This window comes from Stegodyphus dumicola, chromosome X1, assembly GCF_044657685.1.
Source record: "Stegodyphus dumicola isolate Sdum_Otavi_A_Nest chromosome X1, ASM4465768v1".
Classification (NCBI taxonomy): domain Eukaryota; kingdom Metazoa; phylum Arthropoda; class Arachnida; order Araneae; family Eresidae; genus Stegodyphus; species Stegodyphus dumicola.
The window spans coordinates 65,446,437-65,465,230 of record NC_140780.1 but is presented as its reverse complement, the minus strand read 5'-3'; the positions used below and the strand labels follow the sequence as shown (position 1 = coordinate 65,465,230).

Below are 18,794 nucleotides of genomic sequence, written 5' to 3'. Positions count from 1 at the left end.
AACTTTGCACATAAGAATAGTAGGCTTAACTGGAGACTTTATATTAAGTTGTAGAATCTTGTTGAAAAGAAACCCTTACCTGAAAGGGTTGAAAGTAAATATTAATAAATAATGCTGTATAAGATTAATGAATATCTGTATGAATGCATAGACAATAGTCACAGCCTTCGTGACATAGTCACAACGCGTTTATTTGCAGATGAAGCAGTTCTGGCTATATATATCAGCTGAAGCAATAAATGCATTTCTTGCAAACATTCAGTGTTACCTGTAATTTTTACAGTCTTCTGTTTTACAAATTCTTATAAACCATGAGTTGTTTTGTATGCTATATTCTTAAGCCTTGCGAGTATTCAAAGAAATATTCAGTTTAATAAGTGGTATTTTTAGTCTCATATAACTCTCGAAAGCTATTTAAAATGCTTGCATGTCTTGAATTTATTATTTAGTCATTTATTTTCAAATGTGTGCATTTTAAATGTATATTAGTCCCCCAGATCCTCATCAGGAATCTTATAAATTTTTGCTGTCAAGTGACATGCGGCAGAATCTCTTCCATATTGGCTCACTCCCATATGAAGCTGTCACTCAAGTTCGCATTCATTGGATGCTGGATTTAGTGCAGATAAGGTATGGAAATATTTCTGAATAAGAATTTTCTTAAAAGTAACGATATCAAGTAGAGTGTTAATGTCATAAGATATTTGATCACATGGAAATACATAGCATTAATTTTTTTTGTTAATAATTACAATATATAATATTTTTTTGCTAATAATTACAATATATATTTTTTGCTAATAATTACAATATTATATAATTGATTGCCATTTACGTTTTCGGAAACGTACTTTTTTTCCAGGATTTTACCTGATTTGAAAATTTGGTATAACTTTTCTTATCTCGATGAACTTATACTTATCCTGAAAAGAAATAATTTACAACCAGGTTTTGAGTTGATGGGTAATCCATCAAACTACTTTACTGATTTTGAAAATGTAACTCAAGTATATATTTGGAGGGATTTAGTGAAGACATTGGCTGCGCATTACATAAGTACGTTTGATATTTTGTCTTTTTTATTGTGAGTATTAATGTACGTTTGATTATTAAAGTTGCGGATACTGTTATACTTTTGATTATTAAAGTTGTAAAAATTGGTATATCTTTCTATCTATCTTTTGTAAAAAATTGGTATTGGTATTTGTAAAACTATAAAGAAATACGAAGTGTTTAAAAGTTGGATTTTAGATAGGCGTTTTTTTAAAATTATTTTTCTTTATTTTCAGTGCGTCTATTTATTTTAATTACAGTCGAATGCAGAGTACTTGATTTTTAAGTTTTCGAGCATGATTACTTAACATTCTATAAATGTTAGCATAAAGATGTGATACTAGAATATAATTCTGGCTAGCTTCATATAAACCATTTTATTATGTCACTATGTTGTCGTAGTTTATTATCAGATGCATCTGTCGTTCCTGTAATTGAGTTCCAATATTGATTGTTTATTAAATAAAGAGGTTTCAGTTTCTTCAGAATTTTGTAAGAATGACTGGTGCAACTTTGGCATGATCTTCGCCAACTTTTAAGGTTGAAAGATGATATGTAAATAACAAGTACTTCGAAAAATTTTTATACATTCCTGAAGAAGTCTGAAAAATCTATTTTACATTACGACGGGCGTTCAGATATGAGCAGTAATTTATCAGCTAAATTTTAATTATTGAATGTAAATGAAATGGCTTATATACTTAATGGTCTATGTAAAACTTGTCATTACAATACACCTGTTCCAGCACACAGGAAGCTTTTTAATTCCAGAAGAATAAAAGTCTTTTGAGTGCATGTTGACTCATTCTTGCATAGCATCAGTAAGCTACTCAACTCTCACGCGGCCTTCTTTAAAAGATTTGCACCAGTTATACGCCCAAGATTGAAAGGCACACTCATACGTAGGCTGAATTTCAAGTCTTTTACAAATCTGAGCCGTAGTGTCAACTTCGTAAGTTAAAAATCTAATAACGATTTGCTGTGCAACGCTGTTGTGAGCCTTCTTCTTCAACATGCTGATCACAATACGGGTGAGAAAAAGAAAAATTAGCACTATTATCGGTAAGTTAAAAAATGTATGTATGCGCTTGCAGAGTGAGCCATGATTATGTTAAATTCTTTACAAGAACGGAGCAAAAGTCCTGTTTACACTTAAGCGTCTATCGTACATATTTAATCGAATTTTTTTTTTTTAAATTTTTGAAATGCAAATAGTTTTTCTTTGCTATATTAAAATATCACACGATCGCTTAATAGCTGTAGAAAATGATCATGCATGTAGAAAAGGATCACGCAATGTATAGCAAACATCAACTTCAACTGCAACTATACTTATTTCATTAAGTCCGAAATACTATATGCGTGTCAGAGAAACTGGTATTTAAAATGTCACTATTTCCAAACTTTGAGAGAAAATATACAGAGGTGCTGAATACTGTTGTGCGAAAGGACGAATCTGCAAAAGTATCGTCTTAAAGGACTTAACGGTGAAGTGAAAAAAATCAGATGCTTTTCCACATTTACTCACAGTTTGCATTTCGAAATTGTCAAGTAACCTGGTGATCAGCGTGTGTTTTTCCATACAATTATCTCTCTTTTTTCAATCATATGTATTTTTGTTTATTTATTTGAATTTAGATACATTTGGGATCGAGTATGTCGCCAAATGGAATTTTGAAACGTGGAATGAACCAGATCATCATGACTTTGATAAACTTAATTTTACTATTCAAGGTATATGTTTACATTTTATCAAGTAATATTAAAAGTTTAAAACAAATTCTTGTTTTCAAAGGGATGGAAATATAAATTATTTGTTATCTGTTTCTTAATCTTATGAGTTCTATTACAAATCATTATCAATTTTTATCACTTTTTTATATATATATATCATTTAATTTATCGAGAAAGTGGCTTATATACCTGACAAAGTTTATTGCTGGTTTTCGTCATGTATAACGTAAATATGAGCCGGGTTTCCTTAGAAAGTCGTATACGAAGTTATTCCTTCTCTTCGGCAAATAGCTCTCGTATATTTTGTCGTGTTCGATAAAGTCAATAAACAATAAATCTTCTTAAATAAACAATTATTTAATAAACTTAAAATTAGTGTTAACACATTATTTGCTTCTGTAAATTATTAATATAAATAAGAATATGTGTTAAATTTAATGTGCCGTTACATGGTCAGTAGTTGCATTTGACAGAAAAATTGTGCAGTGTTTTGTGTAGCTGAAGAAAAATTTCTCCAGAGTTACAGAAAAAGGAGTATATGTTTGAAAGTTTAAAAAAAAAAAAAAAAAAAAAAAAAAAAAAAGTTTTTATCTTTAAACTCGATTGCTGATGGAAATTTAAAAGGATGATGAACTCTGTAATCGTAATTCTGCTATCAATTTGAACAACGTAATACCGAATGCTGCGTAATAGCATCTATAGCTTTGTCGAAGAGATGTTGTTGCTTTTGTTTCATCATATATTGCAAAAGGTGTTAAAGTTTAAACCTGAAATCATAATTTTATATGTTGTTACTGGAAATATTAAAAGACCAAGAATGGTACTGTACTTTTAATACCCGAATAATAAAAAGCCAAGGACTAAGTGCAAAATTGTAATTGAATTGACGCGTTTTAGCTGCATGACCCTAAGTTGTAGAATTGCAGTGCTGTTTGGAAAAGAAAGTTTCGAAAATTTCTGACAACTATGTTCTTTATCTCGGATACGTCTCTAAATATTAATGCCATGGTTAGATCCGGCGTTAGAATTATTCTGATAAAAGTTTATTACGTTTATGGGAATAAATTCTGTCAGAGAACCATTCATATACCATTCAGCGAAGGATGGTGTCACGTAACAAATACACATAGTTTTTGTTAAAGTATTATTCTAAGCTCTCAAAAAAGGTTGTTGGATCTATACTTCAGCCCTCAATGCATAATGTTCACAAGCGTTGATTTGTACTCACGTGATTTCAGAACTGTGTCACAGCTATCAGAAAACTTCAAAAAGTATCTGACGAAATGTTTAAGCAAAGCTAATTTACAACAAAATGTTTAAGCGAAATTGGTTTATGAAGCTGTACAACGTTTTATATGTAGTGTGAAGTACAGGAAGCAACTTGTTGTACGTTGCCGAACGGTGTGGCTGCTTACATGGAAAACTCCAGCCTCACTTAACCTGCGGTGCAGTTGTTTAAACGATGGCAGACACCTGTTTGGGAAGCGCTGTCAGTGCATGCATCTCGCGGCTTGTCCATTTTCATCCATGGCAGCATAAACATAATGCGTATCGGCCAATTCTTCATTACTGAATCGATACATTCTCCTCCTACAACGTCCTATCCTGAAATAATCCCGCTATCCGCTCCAATACGCTTGCGAAAATCGCCCTCTAACGGCGGCTGGTCACGGTTTCGGACTCAACTTCCTATGTAAAATTTGTCCTTCCTGGTTTGGGAGACCAACATTTAAAGTTTGTAAACGACATTTTGGGAGTACCCTGTACTGTCCAGCTTATCAGGCTCATCGTGGTAATAAATTGAATTAGAAAATAAACATCTTGTGGTTAAAGCCCTTTTTATTTAATTCATACCACTGGAACTCAGATGTAATGTAGAATGTTATGTAAGCAAGATGATACACATGAATTTATTGGATCATAGTGCATAAATGGTCTTAATTTTCCTTTCAAATTCCTTCAGGGACACAAGTTTCCATAAATAGCAAACCGATCTCAGAATACATAGGCCATTTACTGGGGTAGTGACACATGCAAACTATCTAATTGGAAGTAGTTTAAGCAGATAATGCTTTTTTGAGTAAAAGTAACATGGCGAATAACAATTATTGGAGGCGTTAAAGCAACAAGAATCAACGTAATACTCATAAATTTGCATGTTCTTTAAGGAACATATATTTGCAAGCGCCAAAAATTTCGTGCTAAGGAACAAGAGACACATGTTAGAAAAAGAAACACATAACACCGTTGGTCAGAAAATCACATTTTCTATTTTTTATGCAGCAAAAATTATTGAAAATATCTTCCGTTGGCGAATTTCAGAGGCGTTTTCATTCATAAAAATCTTTCATTTCTAGTTTACGATCCCAATTGCAATCCGTCTTTATCCTTATCTAAATTGTTTGAAGCTTGTTTTCATTTTTCATTAATAAATGGCGCTAACAGTTTTAACTTCCTTCCTCTCATTCTTATCGCTGGCTTCTGTTCCGTCATTTACACTTTTGCAGCTGAGGAAGTTTCTGTTTTTAAACCTTCGAAACTAGTCTTGGAAATAATGAAAATTACGCTGATTCTTGTTGCTTTAACTCCTCCAGTAGCAGGTAATGCTTGTTTGTCCTTTGGCATAATTAAGCAATTTAATTAATTTCGGTAGAAGCGAATTAATTGTGAAACCTTCTTTAGTACTCTTTGCTCTTTTTGAGAATTGTCGAATAATAATTATTATTATTAATAATGTTATTGTTAACAATGTTATGTTCTTTAAACCACCATAAATCCATTTTCTTTTTTAATAACAAGTTTTACTACAGATCTGTCTCACCAGCGGATGAGCGGTAAAACTGAACACTGACAGTTCCAGATTTCGAACCAGGATTCGAACAAGTTTCCGTGCATGGGCGTTTTAATAGTTTTCCCTTTTGTGACGTGGATATGAGCCAGTTTCCCTTTGGAAGTCCTCCTCGAAGCAGTCCCTCTCGCAATGCAGATCGCTTTCATCTGCTTTGCCGAGATCAAAATAAACAGAAACCTGCTGTAGGTCACTTAGTTTCGTTTACACATTTTCATCTCATATTTTTAATCTGGATTGTATTTTGTGTAATCGAGAATATTATTTTGTTCCTTATTTAATTCAGCATTTTCAGTTTAAGACAGTTCAGTTTTCAGTTTAAGAGTGGTTAAGACCGTTGAATTCGTGTAGTTCGACATGGTTTGGGTTCGATCCCAGGCGAACGTGCTGGCTGCAGGGTTAGTTTTCTTCATGTGTAATGTGAATGCGAGCCAATCGTCCTAATACCTCTTTATAGGTAGCTAGTCCATATGGCTTTGCCATGTTCAACTAACCTAACCTAACCCTGTTAATTTTACTTAGACATTGTAAATGAATCGTGTTTACTTTATAATTTTGGAGTTGAGAATATAATTTTCTTATTTCAGGTTTTTTAAATTATTATGATGCTTGCTCAGAAGGCTTAAAACTTGCTGATAAGAGACTACGATTTGGTGGACCTGGGGGATCATGTCGTATTCCTTCTGTTGGCCATTCTCCAATATGTTGGGCATTATTAAATCATTGCCTGCACGGGAAAAATTTTTTTACGAGAGAAACGGGCATTAGGATAGATTTTATATCTTTTCATAAGAAGGTAAATTTTGACTTTTTTCCCCTTAAATAAATTTGTTGATTTTTTACCAGTTTTTTTTTTTTTTTTTGTTTCAAAAAGTATCAATAAAAGTGCGAAAACGTTTTCATTGCTATTATTTTTTAAATGTAATAATTTGTTGATAGGCTAAAATTGTTAATTACTATTTATTGTTTCGTATTTGTACCGTAAATAAAAGGAAAGGGTCCCCATAAGGAGTTGTTTTCATGTATGATATCTTTTGAAACCAAATACAGAAAGATATTGCACTTAAGTAGCTGAAGTTCAGTTGTCCAGCTAAGATTCGGTAATATTTTATCTTTCTGTTAATACCCAAAATATATTTTTATTTTTTATTAGTAATATAATTTATGTGAAGTTTAAGGCTTTGGTTATAGAAAGTTCGAGTTATATTATTTTTTGTTAATATGAGATTTTGTATAAGCTTGCATGGAAACAAGAAGAGTGTTCTTTGTATTGCAAATAAATGTTGCTTATATTTGAAGCTACGTACTTTTAATTGTCATTTATGCAGAGATGAAAAGCTGCAAACGTTTCAAAACTGTTCATTTATAAGACTTATCTTCATTTAACAGAACATTTTCACGGGAATATAACAGCAATATACGCAACCAGTGTCAACGTGTGTGTGTTTATGTAATTTGTTACAATTATCTAAAAAAATGAACGGTCATCTTTTTTTCCGCTCATGTACAATAAGAAAAGGGAGAAGAAAATAGGTTACTATAAATTAAGAATTTCGCCAAGTGAATTATTCTTGGCGCAAACTGAAAAAAGTGAGAAACTTCCGAGAATTTTATCTTAATTTTTTTAATTTCTCGCTAAGTTTCTTATTAAATTTAAAAAAATTAATATTTGAGTATAATTTTAGCCGTAAAATCGAAATATGGAAATAAAATCCGTAGGTCAATTCAAAAAGTACGATTTTGTGTCAGAACACCTATGTTAGAATAATGCTATATATATATATAACTAATATATATCCTAAGATGCACTTCGAAACATAAAAAATGCAAATTAAATTTCTTTAATCGGCCCAGTTAAACGGAAGGTACAGAACTCTCCCTTTTTAGCCCAGAAACTTGGCTATTAGAAACCCAGAAGGACTCACTTTTCAAATTGTTGCTACCAAATAGTATCGCCCTGTGTTATATTTAAAGAAATTAATTAATGAAGAACCTGTATGAATGTATGTATGTTTCTCGCATTGCGAAAAAAACAACGATACCTAGAGCCATCAAATTTTGAATTACGTAGTTCTTCACCCGAATATGGGCGTCTGGAAGCCCGAATGTTGAATTTCGAATTTGTTTTATGTTCTATTTCATGTTTTTTAAACTTTGAAAAAAAATTTATGAAACTCAACGATTTCAAAACGAGCAATGGTAACACACTGTACGGAATAAAATATTTTTACCTCCAGCACGCGAGTCAGCCAGTTTCTGCACTGCTTTGTGAGATGATCCTTTTTTTTTTATAGCATCGAATAGCGAACCAAACCTTCGATCCTCTGATGTCCGTTATATCAAGAGTTCGATTATATCACAAACAGGTACTCAGAACCTTTACCGTTCAGTGCTATACCTTGTGCAGTCAAATATATGTAACACATGTCCTCGATGTTGCTGGAATTTCATTGAACAAACACGTATTTTTAGTTCCTCTCATTCTATTTTTCTCGTTGTACAGACATTAAGCTTATTAAAGTCCATTTTTATTTTTCTTATACCCTGTATTTCTACATTTTCTTCTCTCCCTTGATGTTTTGTACCACTGAAAACTTTTAGCTGCATGAGAAAAAGATAGCACTTTCATTCAAGAAATCAACTTTTTTTTTTTTTCCTTTCTTTTTTTAGGGGAATGGCAGTACTTTTACAATTTTGGAAGAAGAAACTGAAACTATAAACTATATTAAAGATCATTTTCCAAAACTTCTTCGTGTTCCCTTCTATAACGAGTATGTATTTGAAATCTCCATGTAAGAAATATATGTATTAATAATTATTCTGCGTTAATTATATTATGGAATTGTACATGGCTGAGCAAGGCAACCAGTATGAGATATTTCTGAAAGTAAAAAATGTTTAACCTGAAGGCGTCAACAACTTAATTAAAATTTTAAGGTTAAATTTAAAGATATATGTCAGTCGTCAGTCAACAAAAGACATTATCTTTTTTCCTGTCCTTTAACAGAGTCAGGTCATCTGAAGAAGCCAAATTCAGGAGGAGATTTATTCCCATTCCTAAGATGTGCACTCAGGTACAGATAAAAGTATGGAGGACACCAGCGATGTACCATGCGTCAACTGGAAGTACCTTCCCATACTAAATTACTCTTTAAAAAAAAGTGCAAGCTTTATAAGAATTTACAAAGAAAGGTTGCGGAAATGGGCAACCGAAGAATCCAAATGATCTTCGGTTTACCTATTATGGTACATCGTACAATTCCACCGTACGCCCCGCATCCAGTATTTATTAAAAATAATGATTTAGGGCATAAAGAGATTACAATATAGTTTCAATACAATTTGAAATTCACAAATTAAGCTGGACATCTGTTTTGGTGTAATAAAAATAACAAATAAACATAATTAGTATACAGATAAACATAATGAGATAACTATAATAAGTACTGGGAACACTATGTTATAATGAACTGTATTACTAAAGAGGTAGATGCCCATGTGGTTATTTCAGTTATAAAAGATTATTACAGTTTATAAAGTTCACAAATGCAGTCATTTTGTACATATTCACAGGATGTAAAAGTTCACTAAATTTATGCAATATGAGAACTTACACTTGACAAAGATGTAGGCTGTAGGAAGAAAGTCGTTGCATAATTTTTTTAACTTTCGGATACTGATGTTTATCTTTAATTAAATACCTTCGGAATGCCAGGAGATCAGTTTATTAGGATTTTATGTGAATATCCTTAGTTAAGTGGCATGAGAAAGTGTAATGATCAGGAGTATCCTGTTCGCCACATATGCAGATATCGGAGTTCGCGCATAAGTATTTCTTGCGCAGAAATATGTGGGGAAGGATCTGTGTCGTGTTATATAGTAATTTAGTGAAGGATTCGAGTACAGAGATGCGAAGCTTACATTGGGGATCAAGTTATATGCGCGTTTTCCCTGTGAAGCATTATTCCACAGTCTTGCCAAGACCTTGAAGCAAGTTGTTTTAGTTGGTACTTGAAATTTGAAGAAAAATTCAATTCGTAAATAAAAATATTACTTTTGTAAAACCAAAAAGAAAGTTAAACAAAAAATTAAAATAAAGTAAAAATACAAAAAGAAAAAATTTTGGAAAAAAAAAAAACTTTTGCAAGATAAAAAAGTGACAAGGAAAATTCAATTCGTAAAAATAAATATTACTTTTGTAAAACCAAAAAGAAAATTAAATATAAAAAAATTAATTTTGCAAGATAAAAAGTAAAAAGAAAATTTAAATTCACTTTTGTGGAAGTAAACGTCATTTTACGAAAGTTAAAAATAAAATTTATGTTTGGGAAAGGGAAAATAATGAAATAAAAAATTAATAAATTAACTAATAACTTAAAAAAGTAAGAATGAGATGAAAAATGAAAACAATTAAAAATATTTCAATAATAAAAAAAATTAAACTGTGGGGAAATCTTACATTTAAAACAGCAATGAATAAAGTAATGATTAAGATGCCAAAAGAAATCCAGCCGTCGTGTAAATACAAATGTGTGACGCGGTTTTCATGTCAAAGCGCATGCTTTGACATGAAAGCGCATGAGCGTGGCCATGGAAGGGCGATTTCAATACCATATTGATTAAGAACTGCTTCTTTGGCTAATTTATCTTCCTGACCATCAGCAAAATGGCTACTATGTCCTTTGATTGATCTAGAAAATTTGAATTTTGTACTTTGAAATTTTGCCAAGAAGAGAAATGGAGAGGAATGTAAGAGATTCTTAATCACTAAAATAGCTGCTTGGGAGTCGGATTTTATGATAAATTCGTTGAGATTTTTGAGAATGGCTATTTCAGTCACTTCTTTTACGACTGACAATTCCGCTCAGAAAACACTATTATTATTATGGAGGTGACCTTTTCATTTGATGATATTTGAAGGGGCAGTTTCAAAATACACTGCTGAACCAACATTTCCTTCAATTTTTGATCCATCAGTATACGCAATTGGAGATGAATTACTTGAGTAGTAACCGCAGGTAACCGTGCTACGCCCGAGGCTATAGGGGGCGTGGCCTCCGCCATCTTGGACTACGTAACAACCGAAAGTGACGATACCAGCGCCATCTTGGATTCCTTCCCGCGTTGGAATGACATCATCAAAGTTTCGTTTTTATGGTGTGGCAACGATCTTTTCAAAGTTTTTATTTTTTGTGGCATCGAATATATATTTTTAGGTTTTGTTGCAACGAACTCTTGAACCACGTGTTTGGAATGACATCTCTTTTAATTTATTATTTTAATTATTTGACACGTGATTAATATTAGTTTGATATTTGATTAATATTAATACTATTTTGTATGTCATTAATTTTTTTATTTACTCTTTTTAATAAGTATCTTAATTATTTAGTACGTCATTATTTAATTAATTACTTTTAATGAATTTTTGTGGAAATTAATATTATTTTCCCTGAATTTTAAAAGGAACTCCACGGCTGAGATTCGAACTCGCTATCTCTGGGATGGGAGTCTAGCGCTTTACCGCTCGGCTACCCGGTCCTCTTATCAGACTTGTTATTTGAAACCCTCTTTGGCCCTTTGACTTTTTGCACCATTGATGACATAAGGCTGAAAGTCTGAGCATGCGCTTTGACATGAAAACCGCGTCACACATTTGTATTTACACGACGGCTGGATTTCTTTTGGCATCTTAATCATTACTTTATTCATTGCTGTTTTAAATGTAAGATTTCCCCACAGTTTAATTTTTTTTATTATTGAAATATTTTTAATTGTTTTCATTTTTCATCTCATTCTTACTTTTTTAAGTTATTAGTTAATTTATTAATTTTTTATTTCATTATTTTCCCTTTCCCAAACATAAATTTTATTTTTAACTTTCGTAAAATGACGTTTACTTCCACAAAAGTGAATTTAAATTTTCTTTTTACTTTTTATCTTGCAAAATTAATTTTTTTATATTTAATTTTCTTTTTGGTTTTACAAAAGTAATATTTATTTTTACGAATTGAATTTTCCTTGTCACTTTTTTATCTTGCAAAAGTTTTTTTTTTTTCCAAAATTTTTTCTTTTTGTATTTTTACTTTATTTTAATTTTTTGTTTAACTTTCTTTTTGGTTTTACAAAAGTAATATTTTTATTTACGAATTGAATTTTTCTTTTTCACTTTTTTATTTTGCAAAAGTTTTTTTTCCTTTCCGTATTTTTACTTTACTTTATTTTAATTTTTTGTTTAAACTTTTTTTTTGGTTTTACAAAAGAAATATTTATTTTTCCAAATTTAATTTTCCTTTCCGCTTTTTATTTTAAAAAAAGTTGTTACTACATTTTTAACTTGATTTTTTTTACAAAAGTAATATTTAGTTTCATAATTTTAATTTTTTTAAGTTTTTTGTTTACACAAATGTTTTTTTGTTACATTTTTATTTTACCCTTAACTTTTTTCCCTTGTTTTAAATACAATACGATGTTACATTTCCATTTCTCCAAAAGTAAACTTACCTACATTTCTGTGTCTTTGAAATTTTAAGCTGGAATTTACATGCATATAACTTCACTAGATAATATTTTCTGTAACATTAAGCCAATATACACAATGCTCTTTCTATATAGTTTAACTGGAATACTACATTTCTTACTTTTTTACTACTAAGTTGGAGATACTCAGAACTTTTCCTTCTAATGTATTTTACTGACTATACAAAACTTTGTTGATTCTCTTTTACACGTCTTACTTTTATTCAAAGGATTCACCAAACTATGTCTGACAAATGTAATTTTTACACTTTCCATTTACACATTTACCCTTATATTTAACTTATAAAACATATTCATGCTGTATTTCTGATTCCTTTTTCCCACAATAAATACGGACTTACACATGTTTCTTTATTGTAAGACTTACTAACTTTAAAACAAATCTTACAAGGAGCAATAAATTTTCATGGTATGAAGCCCACTCAAACCAATGCATGGAGCATTTCTACCCAGTTAAGTTTAGATACATACCAATAGTACTTCATTTTTTCTTATTTTACTCTACAGATATTTATACATATATATTCAGAACACTCCCTTTCATTCAGTAAGATTCATTTATACTACTAACACAAATTTTGCTAACTCTTTAAAATATTTTACGAAAATATCTTGTATTTTCTTGCACACATCCTACTTAAATCACCAAACATACACTGAACCTTGATTTTTCCTTCATGTGAAAACGTCACTCGGATTTTTAATATGATTCCACCATTTACCGCAGAACTTTATAAACACTACTCTATTTGAACTTATCACAGCCTAACTCTCTTAACAAGGTACAGAAGATTGAATTATATTTTAACTACAGAGAAGAATATCCACATTGTAATGAATTATTTTAAATTTGAATTATAATCACATTTTGTGAAGGAGAACTTAAAGTCTATAATACACATGGAATTAATATTCAGCCATGGAAATGAAACTTTATCGCCTTTTTCCCAATTTGGAATATAAAAATTTGTTAACTTGGAATATTTTTAACGTATTCATTGTAACTTAACTGAAAAATACTCATATTTCCCATTGTCAATAATTTACTTAGCACTGAACTCTTACAGCCTTTTGAGAACGAAATTTAATTTATCATACCTGACAAATGACTCCTACATAGTTATGATACATTACACGAAATATTGAGTAGAGTTCCAAATAATGATCTAACATAGTAATTAACATAAAAGACCTAACACAAATAATTTTAAGATAGAAATTTCAAACTGACATTGCTTACTAATGAACTTTTACAGCTTTTTTGACTGACATTTAACTTCTCATAGATAATAAATAAAATTACACACAAATAATTATACAAAATAGGTAATAATGACAGAAAGTCCATATAATGATCTACTATAGTCACCAACTTTAAAAATTTTAACGCATTTCTAATATAAGAAAGACCACACTTTTTTGAAAAGCATTATTTTAATTAAACATTGGAGCCACGCAGTCCTGCGCACATGCATAACATCTTTATTTATCATGAGCATGACACATAATAAGTAAATAAAATTTTCACAAAGTACGAAACACATTTCTCTTTTAACTGAACTGTACTCTTAAGAAAAATGCAGTATGGAATGCTTAGAACACTCAGGGCCACAGTTCCTCATTTCCCCACGCATTGACCAAAATATACAAGTACTTTAAAATCAGTTAAACAAATTCAAATGTTAGTATTCAAAGAGGAATACTTCACAAATTAGATGAAAGAAAGGTACACAATGAACTTGAGTGAAAAATACACAAAAGCATGTAAGGACCCTGAAAAAGATGTATTCGTGGAGAACTTTTTTAAGATAAACTTGCTCTATTTTTGCACATGGGTTACATTTTGCATTTCAGATTAAGGAAACATTCAAGATAATTCCTGTATAACTAGGGATTTTATTCACACTTGTTAGTACTGTAATTTATTAGAACAGTCACAGACATATAGGACAAGTATGCCATTTCCAAGGAAAACAATTTTCCCAAGCCAGACTTTAACAGTGAAATATAAAAGAGAATAAGAATATCCCATATTTCAAACAAAATTAGTATCTGAGTATGCAAAAACATGAACAAGAAACGAATATTTTTTCTGAAAATGTTCCGAATGGTTTAAGTCAGGACTAGTTTCATGAACAGAGCATGACAAATAATGATGAATTTTTAATTTTATTTTGTCTGTAGTACATTTACTTATGCTAAAATCTTCCATTTTGGTTGACTGTACTTTACATTCAGACCTAAGTTGATAAATCAGAGTGATTTTGTGTTTTAAAGCTTCAAATTCAGAAATACTACAACTCAAAAGCAAAAAGATTAAAACGACAAGAGAATATACTGCAAGCAAGCGAACGTGATAAATGACTTTTTGGGCTGAATTTCATGAATTCATAGATGGGGTGCAAAATTTTAATGCACTGTATATGAACTATTTTTCAAATGTATTACGATCACCAACTTTACATAGACTTTAAGTAAACATTTCATGTTAATTTACCATTTTATCTATGTATTTACTAAATTTTTGCATTTTGTTTATAAATATAATAACAAAAGGACATAAGAGAACATTTGTTTCTTGAAAATGTCCATAATTTTACCCAACTGTTATTTCTTTCATAGCTTTGAAGTAACCTATTAAACACATAGTTATCTTGTATTGACCAGACAGCCGTTGGTCTTGCCAATGTCTGAGGGAAGTCACAAAGCTAGAGAATTTAAGTAATATTTTACCAGTACGGAGAACATCTTACGGCGTTTTCGATGAAAATTGACCGAATTTAGTAGTTCATTACTAACCTAGGAGCCTTTAACTATTTTTTATTCGAAAAAAACACACCAGAAATTATCATAAAGATTATCCATACAGATATATTGTACTACTTTTCATGCCATTACATTTCAAATGAAATTTGATTCATTGTCAGATAGTTAAATGTTTGTTATTTTTTTCGCATACGAATGCATTTTAGTGTCTCACATACGCTCATTACATATGATTTAACAAAATTACGAACAAGTTAGAAGTTAAATGAATATTTCCTGAAATACTGTACATTTCATTCCGGAAAGTTTACATGAGTACCTTCATTTCGAAACCCCTAATGTTTCTTTTCCTGAATTCAAAGTAAATTTTGAGTGTAGAATTTTCAGTTTTGACAGAAGTTATTTGTAAGTGGCTGTGATGTGTTCGTGTTTTCATAAACCGTTTTTGTGAAACACCCTATTGGTAACCTTTAGAACAGTTTAAATATTACCATTTTTTACCTTACTGCCACTGCAAATCATTGAATTTTCAAATATTTTCCTTTTTTATCGTTTACAGTGCCTCGTAAAGTCTTGAGAACAAATTTTTACTAAATACTTATATCATTCGATTTAATAATTTTGTTACACGTTTGGAAGATTTAACTTCACTATCACGCTAAACCAGAAGTTAAGAAAAGAAATGTAATTGTTATCTTAGTATTCTATGGGGATAGATTAATTTTCTCTGACATTGACGTATTCGTATGTAGATAATAGAGACTTTTAACCCAGCTCATACAGACTTGGAATATTTTCTCTAAGTCACCACGATGACAGACTTGCATTGTCATAGACGTTTTTCTCGTGAAATATATTTCTTTCTTAAAAGTTTATATACTAATTTCTTTAGAAACATGTCTAAGAAAATACCTCATCTTCATAAGAAACATCAGATTTGATTTAAATTAATAATAAAATAAGAATCATTAATTTGTAAATATATTTCTCTTTGACTCAAAAGTTTCTTTATCATATTCGAAATGAACAATTAATTGTACATAACTAATATATTGTATTGATGAACCAGAGTTATATTTTACCTTACTGCATTATATTTCAAAGTGAATGTGTTTTATTGCATATTTTAATAAAATCTTAAAAGCTTAAATGTTTCATTACAAAATTTGTACTTTCTAACTTCATTCTACTGAAACGAAAACATTCATAACTTATTACGAAGAAAAAGTTTTACATATTATACTCTTTGATTAATTTTCATACCACAGTATTATCTTTGAAAATTTGTTTCCTAATCCACTGCTAATATATTACTAATTTTCGCTCTTTCAATACACTTCGTACGTGATAAAAAAAACTCAGTTTAGAAACATTTTTCCTTAACGCCTTGAATTGCATTGCTGAACCGGGGCCATGCTTTCATTTACCAACAGCATATACCAATAGCAAAGATAAAATAGTTTCCAATAGGAAAGAGAAAACAGTTTCGAAATGTCTAAACGTCTACTCTCAAAACGTTTGCGAAAAGACGATGACATCACAAAGACATAAATTTTATGGAATATGACATTATTTAAAAAATTTTCGTTCGAAATTTTAGTTCTGATATAGGAAAGTACACATTAAGTAATTAAATGTGGATATTCGTGTACATGTTTTTAAAAAACAAATATATAAATTTTTAGGAAAGTTTTGCATATTTTTCTATTTTGGTAATAATACTTTAAGTTAGGAAAATATTCTGTACTGAACATATGTGTCTACGAAATTCTTTGGAAAAAGTGGAAAGTAAATAATCATTTAGATACTTCGCTAGAAATCAAGTGTTATAGTTGAAACACGCTTTAAAAATTAACCAAGAGGACAACAAAGTACATATATAAATTATTTTGCTAATCGGTTATGAACTTTTAAATAGGATATATCCAGAATCTTCAAAATTAATAATGAAACGATCAATTTAACCCTTGAAATTTTACTAAAGAAGTCTCTGTAATAGTAAAATGCTGGTTAAAATTGTGCTAACAGAAGGAAAAAATATGCTTTTTTTTAAATATTCGCATGATATGTAATAAAAATGAAAGCATGGCCCCGGTTCAGCAATGCAATACAAGGCGTTAAGGAAAAATGTTTCTAAACTGAGTTTTTTTTATCACGTACGAAGTGTATTGAAAGAGCGAAAATTAGTAACATATTAGCAGTGGATTAGGAAACAAATTTTCAAAGATAATACTGTGGTATGAAAATTAATCAAAAAGTATAATATGTAAAACTTTTTCTTCGTAATAAGTTATGAATGTTTTCGTTTCAGTAGAATGAAGTTAGAAAGTACAAATTTTGTAATGAAACACTCATTTAAGCTTTTAAGATTTTATTAAAATATGCAATAAAACACATTCACTTTGAAATATAATGCAGTAAGGTAAAATATAACTCTGGTTCATCAATACAATATATTAGTTATGTACAATTAATTGTTCATTTCGAATATGATAAAGAAACTTTTGAGTCAAAGAGAAATATATTTACAAATTAATGATTCTTATTTTATTATTAATTTAAATCAAATCTGATGTTTCTTATGAAGATGAGGTATTTTCTTAGACATGTTTCTAAAGAAATTAGTATATAAACTTTTAAGAAAGAAATATATTTCACGAGAAAAACGTCTATGACAATGCAAGTCTGTCATCGTGGTGACTTAGAGAAAATATTCCAAGTCTGTATGAGCTGGGTTAAAAGTCTCTATTATCTACATACGAATACGTCAATGTCAGAGAAAATTAATCTATCCCCATAGAATACTAAGATAACAATTACATTTCTTTTCTTAACTTCTGGTTTAGCGTGATAGTGAAGTTAAATCTTCCAAACGTGTAACAAAATTATTAAATCGAATGATATAAGTATTTAGTAAAAATTTGTTCTCAAGACTTTACGAGGCACTGTAAACGATAAAAAAGGAAAATATTTGAAAATTCAATGATTTGCAGTGGCAGTAAGGTAAAAAATGGTAATATTTAAACTGTTCTAAAGGTTACCAATAGGGTGTTTCACAAAAACGGTTTATGAAAACACGAACACATCACAGCCACTTACAAATAACTTCTGTCAAAACTGAAAATTCTACACTCAAAATTTACTTTGAATTCAGGAAAAGAAACATTAGGGGTTTCGAAATGAAGGTACTCATGTAAACTTTCCGGAATGAAATGTACAGTATTTCAGGAAATATTCATTTAACTTCTAACTTGTTCGTAATTTTGTTAAATCATATGTAATGAGCGTATGTGAGACACTAAAATGCATTCGTATGCGAAAAAAATAACAAACATTTAACTATCTGACAATGAATCAAATTTCATTTGAAATGTAATGGCATGAAAAGTAGTACAATATATCTGTATGGAAAATCTTTATGATAATTTCTGGTGTGTTTTTTTCGAATAAAAAAATAGTTAAAGGCTCCTAGGTTAGTAATGAACTTCTAAATTCGGTCAATTTTCATCGAAAACGCCGTAAGAAGTTCTCCGTACTGGTAAAATATTACTTAAATTCTCTAGCTTTGTGACTTCCCTCAGACATTGGCAAGACCAACGGCTGTCTGGTCAATACAAGATAACTATGTGTTTAATAGGTTACTTCAAAGCTATGAAAGAAATAACAGTTGGGTAAAATTATGGACATTTTCAAGAAACAAATGTTCTCTTATGTCCTTTTGTTATTATATTTATAAACAAAATGCAAAAATTTAGTAAATACATAGATAAAATGGTAAATTAACATGAAATGTTTACTTAAAGTCTATGTAAAGTTGGTGATCGTAATACATTTGAAAAATAGTTCATATACA

At 30.2% G+C, this 18,794-nt stretch overlaps 1 protein-coding gene across 4 annotated transcripts in view; it reads left to right on the top strand.

The window, feature by feature from the left end:
* The window catches only part of Idua (alpha-L-iduronidase), a 140,960-nt gene that overhangs the window by 75,159 nt on the left and 47,007 nt on the right, over window positions 1–18,794 (top strand). For 2 of the 4 annotated variants that reach the window (XM_085807907.1, XM_085807908.1), the window contains 5 exons: window positions 498–630; window positions 863–1,056; window positions 2,692–2,787; window positions 6,223–6,431; window positions 8,306–8,406. In XM_085807907.1, coding sequence (XP_085664033.1) covers window positions 498–630; window positions 863–1,056; window positions 2,692–2,787; window positions 6,223–6,431; window positions 8,306–8,406 — 733 coding nt within the window. Of the gene's footprint in view, window positions 1–489; window positions 631–862; window positions 1,057–2,691; window positions 2,788–6,222; window positions 6,432–8,305; window positions 8,407–18,794 lie in introns of all 4 variants that reach the window. The other 2 variants (XM_085807905.1, XM_085807906.1) reach the window with 2 other exon arrangements.